Genomic DNA, 16,734 nt, shown 5'->3' on the forward strand with positions numbered 1-16,734 from the left:
TTCACATCGCTGACGACGACTGTGCCCGCCGAGCTACTTTTAGCACAGAGATGATGTCATCGCGTTTCATTCGACCTCGGGCGTTTTGTCCATCCCGGCTCTTTATCGTGCGACTAGTGGACTTTGGTTTCCACAATACATTCGAGAAAGGCGCTCCTAATTCTCTCAAACGCGGCCGCTGCAGCACAAGCGAGGTGCGACGGAGCGCACGCACGCACATCCACAGATGAGTCACCCGAGAACAGCAGGCACAGGGAGGAGGGGGTTGCCGTGGCGACCGATCTATGTCAATTCCAACAGATTGAGACAGAAGCGAGCGCGTGGCACGTGAGAATGGGACTTCCTGCGTGCGCGTTTGCGTGCACTCACTGTGGCGTGAGAGATGGTGAGGATGCCCCCCTTCACCGAGCACTGCCTTCGCTGCCACACCTTTCTCAGCCTGCGGGAGGTGCAAAAGAGACAAACGGAGATTTATACAACCAGTTATGTGTCTGCGTGTTTGCTTCAATCCACGCGTCTTTACCCGTCGCTCTTCTTCAGCAAGTATCCTTTCTTCTCGCTTCCGAACTCTTTGTTGCCTTGTAGCTGATGCATGCTGTAGCCGCCTTGCTTACTCTGGGAGTCCTAAAAAGTGCACAAAAACAAAACAAAAAATAATGATACACGCCTGACTAGCCCAAACACTGTTAGCTTGCGTGACATGCCACTACGGCTGCCACAAAGTTATTTTGATAGTCGATTAATCTCATTTTAACTGTTTTGCATTCATTGAAGGCAATAGAAATTTGGGGTTTAATGTGTTTTTGTTTTCTGGAAAAAAAAAAATCAAGAGAACGCACAGTTTTTGTTACTGTTACTTCTTTATGTTTTATATATTAACTTATTTTAATTTTTTTAACAAAAAAAAGAAAGCTTAATGATTTAAAATAATTAATGTAACTTTTTTTTTTTTAAATAAATGCACATTATTTACTGTTTACTTTCAATAGTAAACATATCAATAAATAACCTTGAAAAATATATCAAAGAAAAAATAAAAAAAGTTTTTATAGTCATAAAATGTTTCAAAAATTAAGATAAAATATTTTTTCATATGTAAAAATAAATATATTTACTATTCACTTTATATTGAACACCAAAAATTGATATAATAAAAAATACAGTAGAAAATGTATTTAAAAAACATGTTTTTCTCTTTTAAAAAATGCTAAGATAAAAAATATAGTTTTTATAGTCATAAAAATGTTTCAAAAATAAAGATTTTTTTTTCATATGTAAAAATAAATATATTTACTGTTCACTTTATATTGAACACAAAAAATTGATAAAAAAAATATACAGTACAAAATGTATTTAAAAAGATGTTTTTCTCTTTATAAAATGCTAAGATAAAAAAATACAGTTTTTATATTCACAAAAATAAAGATAAAATATTTTTTCATATGTAGAAATCAATATATTTACTGTTCACTTTATATTAAACACAAAAAAATTGATAAAATAAAAATATACAGTACAAAATGTATTTAAAAAGATGTGTTTCTCTTTAAAAAATTCAAAGATAAAAAAAAAGTTTTTATATTCATAAAAATTTTCCAAAAATAAAGAAAATATTTTTTCATATGTAAAAATAAATATATTTACTGTTCACTTTATATTGAACACAAAAAAATTGATAAAATTGAAAAAATATATGTTTAAAATGTATTTAAAAAAGATGTTTGTCTCTTTAAAAAAAATCAAAGAAAAAAAAAATAATAATATTGAGACTGCACTTTTAAGAGGTTCCAAAAGGAAGAAACATGAAATATGAAGAAATATAAGAATAAACACTGCCTCTAAACAATCAATTATCAATGATGCATTAAGAGTCGATTCATCATGCCAGCCCTACACGCAATACATAAAACATGCATCAAAACAAGACCACACTCCATAATTTCGTAGTTTCTATAGTATGTCCATGCCGGGCTATCAGCATTCCTGCGCATCTCCTCTAAGTCACAGACAAAACGCCGGCCACCATGCTCCACATGCACAACTTACTCTTCTAGACTTGATTCCAGAAGAAGGCAGTGAGGCAGGAAAGGGCAAATAGAGGGAAGAGGTGTGAAAGATCCAGCTCAGGTGCGGACGTTTGTGTGTCTTTTTTGTGATTACGTGGCGTGACATGCACAAGATCGCAAGTGAACTGTCGGATCTGTGAAAGCGCGTGCGTTACCTCTTTCTGGTCCAGTTGGAGGGAAGATTTGATGAGGTCGCGCAAGGCGGTTAGCTGCTTCTTTTCTTCGTCCTGGGTTTGTTTGATCTGGATGGAAGGAATGGAATGGTGAGAAAAAATGGCGGGTAATAACGATGATGTCATAGGTGAGGGTTGTTTACGTTGTAGAGGTCGGCTGCTAGCTTCTCGATGTACTGCTTCAGTTTGTCGGCTGTCTTCAAGCCGTCCTGGAAGAAACTGAAGAGCAGAGAAAATGTTCAGATTCATTTGTACAGGTACATTTTGGATTATTACATCATGAATGTTGATCATAAATGGGTGAACAAAAAACCTAAATGGTGATAAGAAAATAAAAACTACAAATATGATAACAATCATTTAAAATATTAATTGCTCTAAATAAAGTACTGTATACAGGGTTTCTACTGGTATCGCCAAATCTCATATATTGCTTTTTCGTGCCATTTTAAACTAATTTAATGCCCAACTGCAGATAGTTTCACACACACAAATTGTAAGTAGAGTTGTCTGATAATGACTTATAACTGATATCCTGATATTGTCCAACTCCTAAAATCCAATACAGATATCAAACCGATACAGATACAGTGGGGAGAACAAGTATTTGATACACTGCCAATGGGTTTTCCCATTGTCAGTGTATCAAATACTTGTTCTCCCCACTGTATATGCGGTCGTAGACTGAACATATTATGGCTGATTGTATTGTGATGCCCAACTGCATACTTTAATAATGATAAATGTAACAACTTCAAGGTTTTCCAATACAGATTCTGTGAAAAATAAGGGAACAACTTCAACTGAAGTTATGGAAAACACACCTATATTGCACCACTACATTTATTGTTGAATTCAAAATAGTTCAAATATCCGTGTTTTGGATCAAGTGCAAGTGCAAAGTGCATACATATACACTGCTGGCCAAAAGTATTGGCACTCCTGCAATTCTGTCAGATAATGCTCAATTTCTCCCAGAAAATGACTGCAATTACAAATGCTTTGGAGGTAATATCTTCATTTATTACGCTTGCAATGAAAACACACAAAACAGAGAGAAATTTTTTTTAAATCATTATCATTTTACACAAAACTCCAGAAATGGGCCAGACAAAAGTATCGGCACCCTCAGCCTAACACTTGGTAGCACAACCTTTAGACAAAATAACTGCGTACAACCGCTTCCAGTATCCATCAATGAGTTTTTTACAATTCTCTGCTGGTATTTCAGACCATTCTTCTTTGGCCAACTGCTCCAGATCTCTGAGATTTGAAGGGTGCCTTCTCCAAACTGCCATTTTCAGATCTCTCCACAGGTGTTCTATGGGATTCAGGTCTGGATTCATTGCTGGCCACTTTAGAAGTCTCCAGTGCCCCCTCTCAAACCATTTTCTAGTGCTTTTTTTAAGTGTGTTTTGGGTCATTGTCCTGCTGGAAGACCCATGACCTCTGGGGGAGACCCAGCTTTCTCACACTGGGCCCTACATTACAGTATGCTGCAAAATTTGTTGGTAGTCTTCAGACTTCACAATGCCATGCACACAGTCAAGCAGTCCAGTGCCAGAGGCAGCAAAGCAACCCCAAAACATCAGGGAACCTCCGCCATGTTTGACTGTGGGGATCGTGTTCTTTTCTTTGAAGGCCTGTTTTTTTCCCTATAAACTCTATGTTGATGCCTTTTCCCAAAAAGCTCTACTTTTGTCTCATCTAACCAGAGAACATTCTTTCTCAGGTAAGTTTTGGCAAACTACAGACTGTTTTTTTATATCTCTGTGTCAGAAGTGGTGTCTTCCCGGGTATCCTACCATAGAGTCCCTTTTCATTCGGACGCCACAGATAGTACGCGTTGACAGTTGTACCCTCGGACTACAGGACAGCTTGAACATGTTTGTATGTTAGTCGAGGTTCTTTATCCACCATCCGCACTATCTTAGGTTGAAATCTCTCGTCAATTTTTCCTTTCCGTCTACATCTAGGGAGATTAGCCACAGTGCCATGGGCTTTACACTTATTGATGACACTGTGCACAGTAGACACAGAAACATTCAGGTCTTTGGAGATGGACTTGTAGCCTTGAGATTGCCCATGCTTCCTCACAATTTTGCATCTCAATTCCTCAGCACATTCTCCATGCTCAATGTGGTACACACAAGGATAGAGGACAGAGGTTGAGTCAACTTTAATCCATTTTGACTGGCTGCAAGTGATTTAGTTATTGCCACCACCTGTTATGTGCCACAGCTAAGTAACAGGTGCTGTTAATTACACAAATTAGAGAAGCATCACATGATTTTTCAAAGGGTGCCAATACTTTTGACCCGGCCAATTTTTTTTTTTTAGTTTTGTGTAATGAAAATGATCCCCCCCCCCCCCATTCTCTTCTGTTTTTTGATTGCAAGCAAAATAAATGAAGATATTACTACCAAAGCATTTGTAATTGCAATCATTTTCTGGGAGAAATTGAGCATTATCTGATAGAATTGCAGGTGTGCCAGTACTTTTGGCCAGCAGTGCAGATCACACAGTGCGTTTGAATCAAAATAATAACAAAGGCACACAGCTTCAGTACAGTGAATGAGGTATGTAATGAGTTTATAATTTATTATTTTTCAATCATTTATTGTCCATTTAATTTTTGCACCATGAATGCAAATGAAATGCTCACGTAACAAATCCCAAGCATCTTAGTTTATAGACTCCCACATCTAATAGTCAATAAGCATATGCATTTTTTATATTTTATTATTTATTGATTGTTTTTTTTATTTAGAATCCACTTATATACATATTAACAACTAAGTACACAAAACAAACAATGCTAATGTGGTAAATATATAAATGGAGTTAATAGTTTTGTTTTGTTTTTGTCTTAACTTTCTTAACTGTCTTTTGTTAACTCTTCCTCCTCATCATGGGTGGAAGCCCTAAAATTCCTCTTTTTGCGCACTCCTCGAATACCCTCTTGCGGTCGCTCGGCGACATTGCTTGTTGTTAAAGTCAAAATGGCTGCACGACGTACACAGTTGCAGCTTCGGCCGTGATGTTGGTCTTTATTTGTTCCTTAGGAAAGTTTTGTTAACAAGTACTGTTTTTCTAAACTACAGAGCATATTTTTGTTGTTGTATGAGATTTTGTATTTTTTTACATTAGATATTTTTAAATAATTTTAAGCGAGACTTGTCTGCTTACGTAGCTAATGCTAAGTTGTACACTTTCTCAGTTTAACAACGGTCTAAAAAATTGCAACCTAACCTTTACGCGAGAATAATGCTAGTTGGATTCTGGGTCGAATTTGCCTTCTTGCGACTGGCCAAGAAAAAGTGCGCTCGCTCGCTCACTTATTTCCCCACAAAGCTCCCCAGCTGTCACAACACATCTGCGAGAGTCCCTATTCATTATTTACAAGCTGGAGCTTTACATGAAACGCTCCCCGCACTTACTTGCACTGCGCATGGTAATACTTAATCAGGTTCTGGAGGAGATCCACCCCTTTCTTGGTCTTGATCTCGTTCACTTTGATGAGGTACTGCAATCATACAAATAGACATTTTTCAGTTGACACAAAAAAAACAAAAAAACGCAAAGACAGTGTGGAACATATAGTTGGGCGCTCCCCGCCCGCGGTGAATAATTCACACGGCCAACAGCAGCGGAACCGCAGCAGCTACTTGTGCGTTATGTAATTGGAGTCAAATCTCAAGCGAGGTGTGGGCGTCAACACCCACCAGTATGAGAATCTTTTTTTTGTAGTTGTTGGGAGGGATGAAGTAGGCTTCGGTGATCAGCCGTTACATTTAATCAATAGAATGTTGCGAAAATGCGGTCCCTTTAACTCCTTCACTGCCTTTGACAGTGAGAGACATCCAATTTATTTCAACTGGGATGGCTAGCATTGAGTGATCATGTTTCACTGCCATGGACGGCGCTAGACATCTAAACCATTTTGACTGAGAGGGCTGGCAGTAGGCATGTGCCGGTATGAGATTTTGAGAGTATGATAACCTTAAGCAAAAATACTGCTATTTCACGGTATCACGGTATTGCAATTATAGCTCTAAAATGTATTATTTTGAGATGTGTGGATTAAAAAAAAATCCCTTGAACAGGATTTGTTTACTTTTCACAACATATTTGCAAATTGGAACTGGACTCGAATTGGCCTGCAAGCAGGACTTAATGGGCCCTCGCAGTTTGGCGCAACTCGGACAGCACACAGGTCAGGGTGGTGGCAGGTAGTCCCCCCTCATCATTTCATGACAACCTAACTTGCTGGAAACTCGCCTCTTTTTTGGGGGATTAATAATGCATTCACACACCTAGGAGAAAAAACCCTATTGAAGAGGGTCCAACAAAAAAGGAGGTGCTACTGAGCTGTGCAGCCACACCCTTATTCAAAACCAAAATGAATCTTCTAATTGGGCCAATTCAACCAAATGTGCCAATTTTCGTGACTCTGTAAACTGTCTAAGTCCATTAAAAAAAAATTTTTTTAATGTCGAACAAAATGTCATCATGGCACAGACATGTGGATATGGGCCTCAAAATGTAGTATTACAAAAGGTCTGTTAACTACAATGACCAATCTGAAAAGAACTGGACATGTATAAGTAAAATAAGTGACTTTATGTTGCCACTAGTTGAGGCTGCAGAGTTGAATCAAATGACCCCTACAGGACCTTTCAAGGTACGAGTCTCACCAAGCACGGGACGTTTGACGCAGATAAGTTGTATATCTGCCGAGTTATGACTGTTCAAAAATTTGTGGTGAGACAAAATGACAACAGTCATTTCAATTACCTGTTTGGACCCCTCTGCTTCAACCAAACCTCAATATTATTCATCAGGCACCTGAACACATGTCTTAAGCCTCACTTGCAACAGGGTTGAGGTCAACTGATTTATTTCCCTTCAAGGAGGGGCCGGTCTCGTAAAAAAGGCTGTTTGCTGTTCCCAACAGGAGGCGCCAGGCCTAATGGGTAATATTTCAATGCAGTCGTGTTCAGGTTGGGATACCTCACATATATGCCAGATATGAAATTGATTGAACGTTGCATCAGGGAGTTATTAGTCATTTTCTAAATTTGGTGTTTTGCCTAAAAAATGGCTGACTTTGGCACCCCGCCCAGGTCAGGTCGTGAATGAAAACACACCATTTTGATAACTTAGGATGTCATATGTCTCATGAACAGTCTCGCCAATTTTGAGGAGGATCCAACTAATCATGTTGGAAGTGTTGTCTGCATGTCAAATGTCCTTCCCCCTCTAAGCCGCGGCCGTCTGTTTCTTTTTGGTAGCCGAAATACTAATACCTAATACTAATACCATACTAGCGACTGTCTTTTTTGATGGGGAAAAAGCTCAGGTGTAGTGTCACCGACAGACACAGGACAGAGCAACAATTGGAGTGGGAGGGGTGAGTGCTGCCGCTCTAAGCCATTTCACGCTGAATTTTTGAGACATAAAAAATAGCTAATACCGTACTACGGTATGGCGAAAAATTTTAGTGGTTTTGAAACCGTGACGTTTTCATACCACGATAAAACTAGCTGGCAGCGATCGTTCGAAGTCAGCCAATGAATTCAAGAGTCCAAATGTTGGTTTTTAGGATGTCAATTATACTCAGGTCTGTCAAAACTGTAAACATGAAAGTAATTGAGATCAGATGATATGAAAAAAACTGATAACTGAGATTGGATGATGTGAGAAAAAAAGTCATGGTAGGAGAAAAATACTGGGAAAGTATGAGAAATTGGATGATATATATATTGTGATCATTTATTTTATAGGCCAGCTCGCCCAGCCCTATGTCATATCCTAATTTCACCCATGAAAAAAATTTTTATGACCCACCTCGCACATCTGGAGCTGGAAGAGTCGACGCTCCTTTTCCATCTCCTCAGCGATTTCAGCTCCGGTGATCTCAGTGCGGATCATCCCGTGTTGCTTGGCGTGCTCCCGTTTCTCCTTCTCAATTTTGGTGCTGCACACACACACGCGCAAAAAAGAAAAAAAACATGTCTGATATTTACACATGCAGTTAAAATCAGACTTGTCCACTTACAATTTGGCTTCATAGTCCTTCCACGCCTTGTCGAAGGGCTTCTTTATGTCCTGCGGAGAAAACACAGAACAAAGGTTAGCGTGCTATTGTTTCGTGTTACAGTGGGGATGAATGAAGAGATTTGCTGACGCAGCGTCGGCTTGCTGGTGCCAAAGAGAAAAGAGTGAACACGAGATATCTCACCCCTTTCACGCCCTTCAAGTCTCCCTTGAGCAGCGAGTCCAAGGTGAAGATCACATTGTGGCTCAGGCTTTGGAGCTAAAAATGAAACGGACAGGGAAACATTTTGAGAAAAGTCAGTATTATTAGTCAAAAAACATTATGTTCTGTATTTTACAAACTGTAAGTCACCACTTTTTCGCTACTTTGAGCCCTGCAGTTTTGATAACAGAGGAGCTAATTCATAAATTTTTACGGGCTAGGTAGCATCATGTATTGTTTCATTCATTTACTTTGCTTAGTGACTTTCAGTCTGTCTACTAGCGCTAGCGACTTGTTGTCATGGGAAATCCCATAGAATCATTGAAGGGGGTCGACAGATTTAAAAAAATAAATAAATAAAAAAGAATAGGATACCTATGCAATGTTAGCATGCTGCTAGCCGAGTTTGCTTGGCACTATGAGGATTTTACGATGGTTGGTGCCATTACAAAGAAACAAGTTAATGGTTCGAAAGATTTAACAAGAACGGGCAGCCACAGTGAGCTACAATAAAGCTGCTATTTCTAACATGCTACCAGTTGAGTTTGCTAGGAACTATTAGGATTTTAAGATGCTTCTTGCCATTACAGAGGAACAAGCTAATGCTAGCTGTAAGTGATTTGAAAGATTTAAAAAGAAGGGACATCCACATCTAGCTACAATAAAGCTGCTATAGTAGCATGCTACTAGCTGAGTTTGCTAGGCACTATGAGGATTTTACGATGCTTCTTGCCATTACAGAGGAACAAGTTAATGCTAGCCCTTAGTGGTTTGAAAGATTTAAAGAGAATGGGCATCCACAGTGAGCTACAATAAAGCTGCTATGCTAGCATGCTACTGGCCAAGTTTGTTTTTCAATGTTTGGTGCCATTACAGAACAACATGTTAAGATTAGCTATTAGAGTTACCAACAAGCTATTATGCTGCTAGCTTCTTAGTAAGTTAGGCACTATTACGTTTTTCAAATGCTTGGTGCAGTTACAGTTAAACAATTTATGACTAGCCATGAGTAGTTTGACAGATTTAATAGGAATTGACATCCATAGCGTGCTACAACCAAGCTGCTATGCTAACACGCTGCTAGCCTAGTTTGTTATGGAAATTTTCTGATGCTCTGTGCTATTACAGAGGGACAAATAGAGGTTAGCCATGAGTGGTTTTGCAGAATTAACATCCACAATGTCCTATAACCAAGCTTCTAAGATAGGTCTAGCGCTGACAGCTATTAGCGCAGATTTACTATGATGAGTTTAAAATGACTACGTGCTAAAAGCTAAAAAGTCACAGTAAAAATGAATTTTAGTTTTCTTCTCTGCAATTAATTGTAGCGACGTTTTTTTTTTTGTGCTGTTTTTTTAAAGTAAATTCTTTTTTTTTTTTTTTTTTTTAGACTAACAGTGAAAATACCAGCAGCACTTGTGACACTCTTAGGACTCAACTCGGTGTGTTTGTCACCAGTAGACGTCCAATCTACCGTACTGGCCCAAATATAAGACGGTGTTTTTTGCATTGAAATAAGACTGAAAAAGTGGGGGTCGTCTTCTACTCGCGGTCTAGACGTTATACCCATTTACGACGCTAGATGGCGCCAGATATCACTGAAGCCATGTTCTGTCATGACAATTCTCAGCTATTCTCAAATTTAACCAGTTTGCATTATTTTATTGCAATGTTTTTCCTTATTTAGATTTGTTTCAAGACTACAGTTAAAGTTAGACTTCACTTTGATGGTGCAATTTTGTTGTTTTATCACAATAGATTTGTTTATTTAGATTTCAAAAACCAGAAGCCATTCATTTACGAATGTGATTGCACTTTAGTTCACATAGTTAAATGTTCAAATATTAAGATTTGTATGAGGCAAAATAACATGCTTTTTCTCTCAAATATATTGTTATAATCATTTGTTTCAGATGTACTGTAATTATTTTCTGTATAAAAATTAATTTAGTGTTCAAAAAGTCTTTTTTCAAACTTGAGTCTTGAAAAAGAGGGGGTCGTCTTATAATCAGGGCCGTCTTGTATTCAGGCCAATACGGTATTTGAAGTCAATCAAACGGTTAAACCATCTAAATGTCCAATGGTAAAACGTGGACAACTGCGGGTTATGGTCAGGTGCGCCTTATATGTGTATGTTTTTTCTTAGGTTCAACGAAAACGCTGCAGAATAAACAGTAGATATCAGGCAAGGATGACTCAGCAAAAGCAAAGACGAGCATTGCTCAGCTGCTCTCTAACCATTAGGCTCAGCAAGATCGTTTACAGCACGACTAAGCATTTAAAAACCCCCACACACGATTGTAGCACAGCAGTAAAGGATGTAAACAACACTTAATGGCCACTAATGTGCTTCTTAAGAGCCTTGCCTTTATTAAAAAAAAAAATCTTTAGCTGGCTGTCTTCCGGCCATGGAAGGCCAAATGCTGAAAATGTTAGCTGAATATACAGCTGGTCTGTAAATTCCCTCCATCCAAACCCGCAGAACAACCTGAAAAGGCCATCGCTCATTCGTCAATAAGTCATTGGCGGTTCTCGCGGGAGCCTTCGGGGCGCAGTTATCGAGTTCTTGTACCGCACGCGATGAAACTCCCGGAGTGGAAAAAACAAGAAAGGAAGACACGAGGAGAGAAGAGATCATTCTTCCCGGTGACACACGGTCCGTGCCGGCGTAGATGTATTTATGGGAGCTTAATCTGGCGCGCTGCCGCACAGGAAGCGAGGTAGTGACCATCTAAACAGGACGTGTTAATCAACGGGAATGTTCACAAGGGGGGAAACTCGCATCTGGAGGAAGGACCAAATTCCTCAAGAGTTAAGAGTTGCTTTTTGTCTAAAATATGTGGTTGAAATCATTGTTGTTTTCGTCAAAAAAAGACAATAACAAAAATATTTCGTAGACTGACAATTTTTTTCATGACGATGGCGAGATGATAACGGCTCAACGTAATTTGGAGTCTCAGCATAGCATTCACGTTCTCGTTAGCATTAGCATTTCATGTGGCGAGCGTCATCTTAAACTCTCAAACAACTTTTTTTTACATTCAGTTCATGGTGTCCAGGTTGGTATAATTTATTGAAAACCAGGTAGTCCCTGAGTTACGACTAGTACGGCAACAATTAATCGATTAACTCGAGTAATTCGATCAGAAAAGAGATTTGAATTAAATTTTGCTGCTTCAAGTATTCGTTTAATTAAAGTGGCGTCGTAATGGTTCGTTTTGAAAGTGTTCGTATTTAGTTTTCCTGATTTGGGTGGATACACTGCCCTCTTGTGGCAACAGTGAATATGACATGACTCATTTCACATGGCTCAATCCAGCTGCTCCCAAGTTTTTGTTTGAGCGAATGTGTTTTTGATGCATTCGTAATTTTGTTTGTCGGTATATTTAGCCGTTTTTTTTTTTGTGGGAATATGTGTTTGAACCATTTGTAAAGAGCATTAAAAAAAAAAAAAAAAGTAGCATTTTATGGCATTTAAGCTAGCAAGCGGACTTTTGCTATCAAAATTAGCCAATTCTTCTTTTGTTGTACTTAGATCCTGATTATTATTTCTTTTCCTATACCGTTTAGGCTCAGCTCAGGTATTTTAATTGTTTATGTTCCTTATTTGATTACTTGTTTATCCGAACGAAATAGTTACGATTAATCGACTACTAAAATAATCGATAGCTGTGGCCTAGTTTCGACGTACTCGCCTTGCGCGATTTTGACTGTACGACGCCAGAGTCTCGTCCGCCATTTTGTGTCCAGTTGTTTTTTATTTTTAGTTGCGTAAACAGTACCTTATTGCACCTTTCAGTATCTTATTTTTTACTTTACTTTATTAATATGACGTGTTCTGTCCTCACTAAACGTGAAGTTGTTCAGCTTTACAGACATTGAGCAATTGTGCTTTTTGAAGCTTTTTACTACCTTCACTTTTGACAATTTGTAAAGCTGTAACACACATTTGTGATGTTCAAAATGACACGCATTTTAACAATAAAACACTGGACAAAAAACAATTGGGTGTTTAAAAGTCCATCTAGTCTGATCAATATGTGAATTTAGGTGATTAAATTAGCCTAATTTGCATAACAAAAGTCCGCAAAATTAAATACTACGAGTGCTGACGTATTTACAATTCTCATAGCAAATCTGTCACAAGTAACTCAACAAGTTGTAGTTGCAAACTTAATTACAAATGCATATACAAACCTACATTAGCTGAAACAAACAAACCTATATTAGCTGAAACAACTTACAGCCTTGTGTGGGCCAAACCACAGCGCAGCTGTCCTTTATCCATGTCAGACGTCTGAGTCTGCTTCTCAGTCATAAGGCGACAGTCCAGCCAGACCCAATGCTACCACCAGAGTGCAGTGTATCCTCCATCATTAAACAAAATACAATACTTTTGGACTTTTTTAATAGTTATTTTGGGGTACTTAAAGGGTTAAGTCAAACTTATGCGGAAATTCGGTTTACGTCACCAACGTAGGAACAGAACTCATTCATAACCGGGGACTACCTGTAAAGTACTGTTTCCTGCGGAGTGTGTATTATCATCGCCAAGATGGCGTTGTCTTTGTAGACGCTATAATATGTTCTCACCTGTCATTGTTCGTTCAGAATTATGGCAAACCTTTATTTATTTACTTATTTTTGGATTAAAACCTTTAAATTTGCAGACAAAAAACATTTTAAATTAGAAGTAGAACCGCAGCGAATATTTTAGTAATCGAGTATTCGACTGAAAATCTTATCGATTAATTGAGTAATCGGATAAAACATTTTTTAGGTAAAGAGCAACTATAAATTTACATGAGAAAACAAGACATTTCACCTAATATTGAACCATTCCCACTTTTCCAGACAATCAATGTCTTTATTTTCGATGTACATTGTTGAAAACAGCCAAAAAAACTGAAAAAACAACAACAAATTCACTGCTTTCTCTCAAACATCTGGATCTTAGGGGAAAAAAAAAAAAAATCTTATTTCTTACCTAAAAATGTCATTACGCTTGATAACACACATCACTTAGAAGTTAGGTGTTTTTCCCACGTTTCAATCGAATTTCCATTTGTGTTAAGTGAGTTCCAAATTCTACTTGTGTTTTAAGTCTAAATTGAAAGTACTGATAGGAATTTGAGTTTTTGCAGTGTTCAAAATAAATGTATGATATCTGCTGGTTTGGAGCACATTAAACACCATTGCTACTCTGTGGTTTATCCAGGAATGACTGCCGAGCTAAAATTTGTCAGTTAGCTTTGATTATTTTTTTATTTTACAACCTCATCACTCTACAGTGCTGTGTTTTTGCAGATTAAATAAAGCCTGTATGTAAGACACGCTAGCCACGCATCAACATCATAACTGATAGAAACCTAGCCCTCCGAAGGGCTAACGTTACGTAGGCAAGGTACAGTATTAGCGCTGAGAAGTCTACTGCTTTAAGACAGCGCGGCTGTTTACTAACGCTGGCGCATCTGACGTTTCGTATCTAGTTCTACATACATGTGCTAACACCGCCGAGTCTGTCATTTTGCATCTAGTTCTATAAATAAATCATATCTATGAGATGTATCAGACGCTACCACCATAGCATCATGTGGGCGTAGTTTGTAGCAACGCTGGCATAGTTTGTAGCAGCTGTCGGCTATTGCTTCTTCCCCTACGAACGTGACGTCAGCGCGTTGTGCTGCTTTAAAAGTAGCAAAATGGGCAAAACGTTATGCTTAGAGCTGGCAAAATTATTAACGATTCCTCAAGGCGGAAAAAATGTCTTGATCAATTTCTAAAATCGAATTACTCGAATTACTCAAGTAATCGTTTCAACTCCAATTCAAATGTCTTTAAAGCTTTGATAAAAATGTTTAAGGAGGAATCCAACTGATTGTCAAAAGTACGAAATATCATATTGAATTGATCAATCATAGTAATAACAACAAACCTTGTATAAAATTGCTGAGTTCAACGTCACCGTTAACTTTTTAACCTTCCCCGACACAAAACAAACCCAAATGCTGGCTTAATCCTAATCCACCAACGTAAACCAATTACAGTAGTGACAACCACAATAATCTCTCTCCTCGTTTTAACCCCCAGTGGGTTAAAGTCAACACACATTCCAGCGCCACTGAGCGTGACGTGCTTCAGATTTACAACTCACCAGGTTCTTCAGTAGGGCCGACAGCTCTTTGGTGAGTGAGGAAAACTTGACGAAGGCCGTGCCCAGGTCGGGATTGTCCCGGCTGATGAAGTTGCTGCCGAATTTGTCCAGAGCCTGGGCGTAGTTTTCCTCATTTTGGACGTGATCTGGTTGGACGCGGGGAGAAAATAATGGTTTAACAAGTTGAAGTGTCAGTCAAAGTATAAATACTGCAATGCTGTATCCGGAATCGGATACGATATTTGATTGCACGAGTGTCGATACTCAGTTATTTTTGCATGACCTCAGGACACCAATGATTTTTTTGTCAAGTGGTAATTTGATATCAATGGAGGATATTTTTGCATTTTCCTTGTTAATTTGCTGGCTGCTATTGACGGCACTAGATGTCCAATCCATTTGAAGTGGGAGGGTGGCAGCGAATGAACGAACTTCGCTGCCGCCCTCCCACTTCAAATGGATTGGACGTCTACTGGTTAAAAACGAAATTTTTTGGGTTTTTAGCTGGGCTGTCAAATTTCTCGCGTTAACGGGCGATAATTATTTTTTTCTAATTAATCACGTTAAAATATTTGACGCAATTAACGCATACACGGAACGACCCGTTCATGCATTGCCTCAAACAGTTTCCAATGAAACCGTTTTAGCACATTGAGAGCAAAAAGGCAGAGAAATGCGAGTGGACACAGGCGTTCTTTGGACCGCGCCTTTTATAGGCTTAAGCTTTGCCAGCCACTAGTAACAATCATGGTTGCCCAACTTCCCATCATGCATTTGGGCGGAGCAAGAGACGATCTTTTTCTTAACACGCTTAAGTGAACACATCGCAGAACATGTTGCTAACCATTTGCAGCCACTACTGACAGTCATGGTTGCCCAACTTCCCCTCATACATTTGGGCGGAGCAGGAGACTTCTTTTTCTTAATATAAAATTACTATAACTTGTACTCAAATTCATCTTTTAAGAACAACAAGTCTTTCTATCCGTGGATCCCTTTAACAGAAAGATTTGTTAATAATGTTAATGCCATCGTTTGGATTTATTGTTATAATAAACAAATACAGTACTTATGTACAGTATGTTGAATGTTTATGTCCTTCTTGTGTCTTATCTTTCCATTCCAACAATAATTTACAGAAAAATATGGCATATTTTAGAGATGGTTTAAATTGCGATTAATTATGATTAATTTTTAAGCTGTGATTAACTCGGTTAAAAATTTTAATCGTTTGACAGCCCTACTTTTTAGCAGTCATATGATTGGACGTCAGTCATTGTTAATGGCACTGAAAGAGTTCATTACAAAAAGATAACGTTTAATTTTGGGTATGTATTTATGTAATATCAAAAATGGTATCCAGTATTGAGTATTTTTTATTTAGTCGAGATACACATCTACAATTTGGTGATGTTTGGTTGCAATTTTCAGACATTAAAAGAGCATCCGCTACTTATCACGCTAACTTGGCTAGTACAGATACACATCCACATTTTGGTGACGTTTGGTTGCTATTTTCTGACATTAAAAGTGACATCTGCTAGCTATTGCGCTAACTCGGCTAGTGTTTGATTGCACATTTCTGAAATCACTTATACTACATGCAAGAGGTTTGTTCTTTGGATATTTTTCAAGGTACAAGTGGGTCTACATGGAGAAGTACGCAGATTTCAGTGACATCTGATCGCAGTTTTCAGATATTATCAGAGACGTCAGGTTAACCTTCGGATTCTGAAACTAACAATTCACAAGGGATGAAATGAGAGGCGTGAGTACTGAATGGAAAATGGCTGAGGTTCCACGTCACGTCGAGGGACAAAACAAACTCAGGTGTTGAGTGTTGGGATAAATACACAAAACACCATCTGTCCTGCAGAAGGCTGTTTTTCAGATGACAAAAAGACCAAAATTGTGTAAGAGTTAGCATTGTGAGACTCTATCAAAATATTTTGTGATACTTTGTATCCCAAAAGAGTCAATATTCTCATACCTGTCAAGTTGTACGGTTTTGGCGTAATTTGTACAAGTGAGAACTGATTTTTAAATGTGTAGGCCGTACGTTCAAAATCTGTACGTTTT

The 16,734-nt window shown here is 38.3% G+C and overlaps 1 protein-coding gene across 1 annotated transcript in view; it reads right to left on the bottom strand.

Annotated features, from left to right (window-relative positions):
• The window catches only part of asap1b (ArfGAP with SH3 domain, ankyrin repeat and PH domain 1b), an 83,263-nt gene that overhangs the window by 27,857 nt on the left and 38,672 nt on the right, over positions 1 to 16,734 (bottom strand). The window contains exons 3-11 of the mRNA XM_057824122.1: positions 14,656 to 14,801; positions 8,484 to 8,558; positions 8,301 to 8,350; positions 8,090 to 8,219; positions 5,680 to 5,765; positions 2,383 to 2,458; positions 2,222 to 2,308; positions 524 to 624; positions 370 to 439 (exon numbers count right to left, since the gene is read on the bottom strand). Of these exons, the coding sequence (XP_057680105.1) occupies positions 370 to 439; positions 524 to 624; positions 2,222 to 2,308; positions 2,383 to 2,458; positions 5,680 to 5,765; positions 8,090 to 8,219; positions 8,301 to 8,350; positions 8,484 to 8,558; positions 14,656 to 14,801 (821 nt within the window). The remainder of the gene's footprint in view (positions 1 to 369; positions 440 to 523; positions 625 to 2,221; positions 2,309 to 2,382; positions 2,459 to 5,679; positions 5,766 to 8,089; positions 8,220 to 8,300; positions 8,351 to 8,483; positions 8,559 to 14,655; positions 14,802 to 16,734) is intronic.

The sequence above is a fragment of the Corythoichthys intestinalis genome, chromosome 20 (genome assembly GCF_030265065.1).
Source record: "Corythoichthys intestinalis isolate RoL2023-P3 chromosome 20, ASM3026506v1, whole genome shotgun sequence".
In the NCBI taxonomy this organism is placed as follows: domain Eukaryota; kingdom Metazoa; phylum Chordata; class Actinopteri; order Syngnathiformes; family Syngnathidae; genus Corythoichthys; species Corythoichthys intestinalis.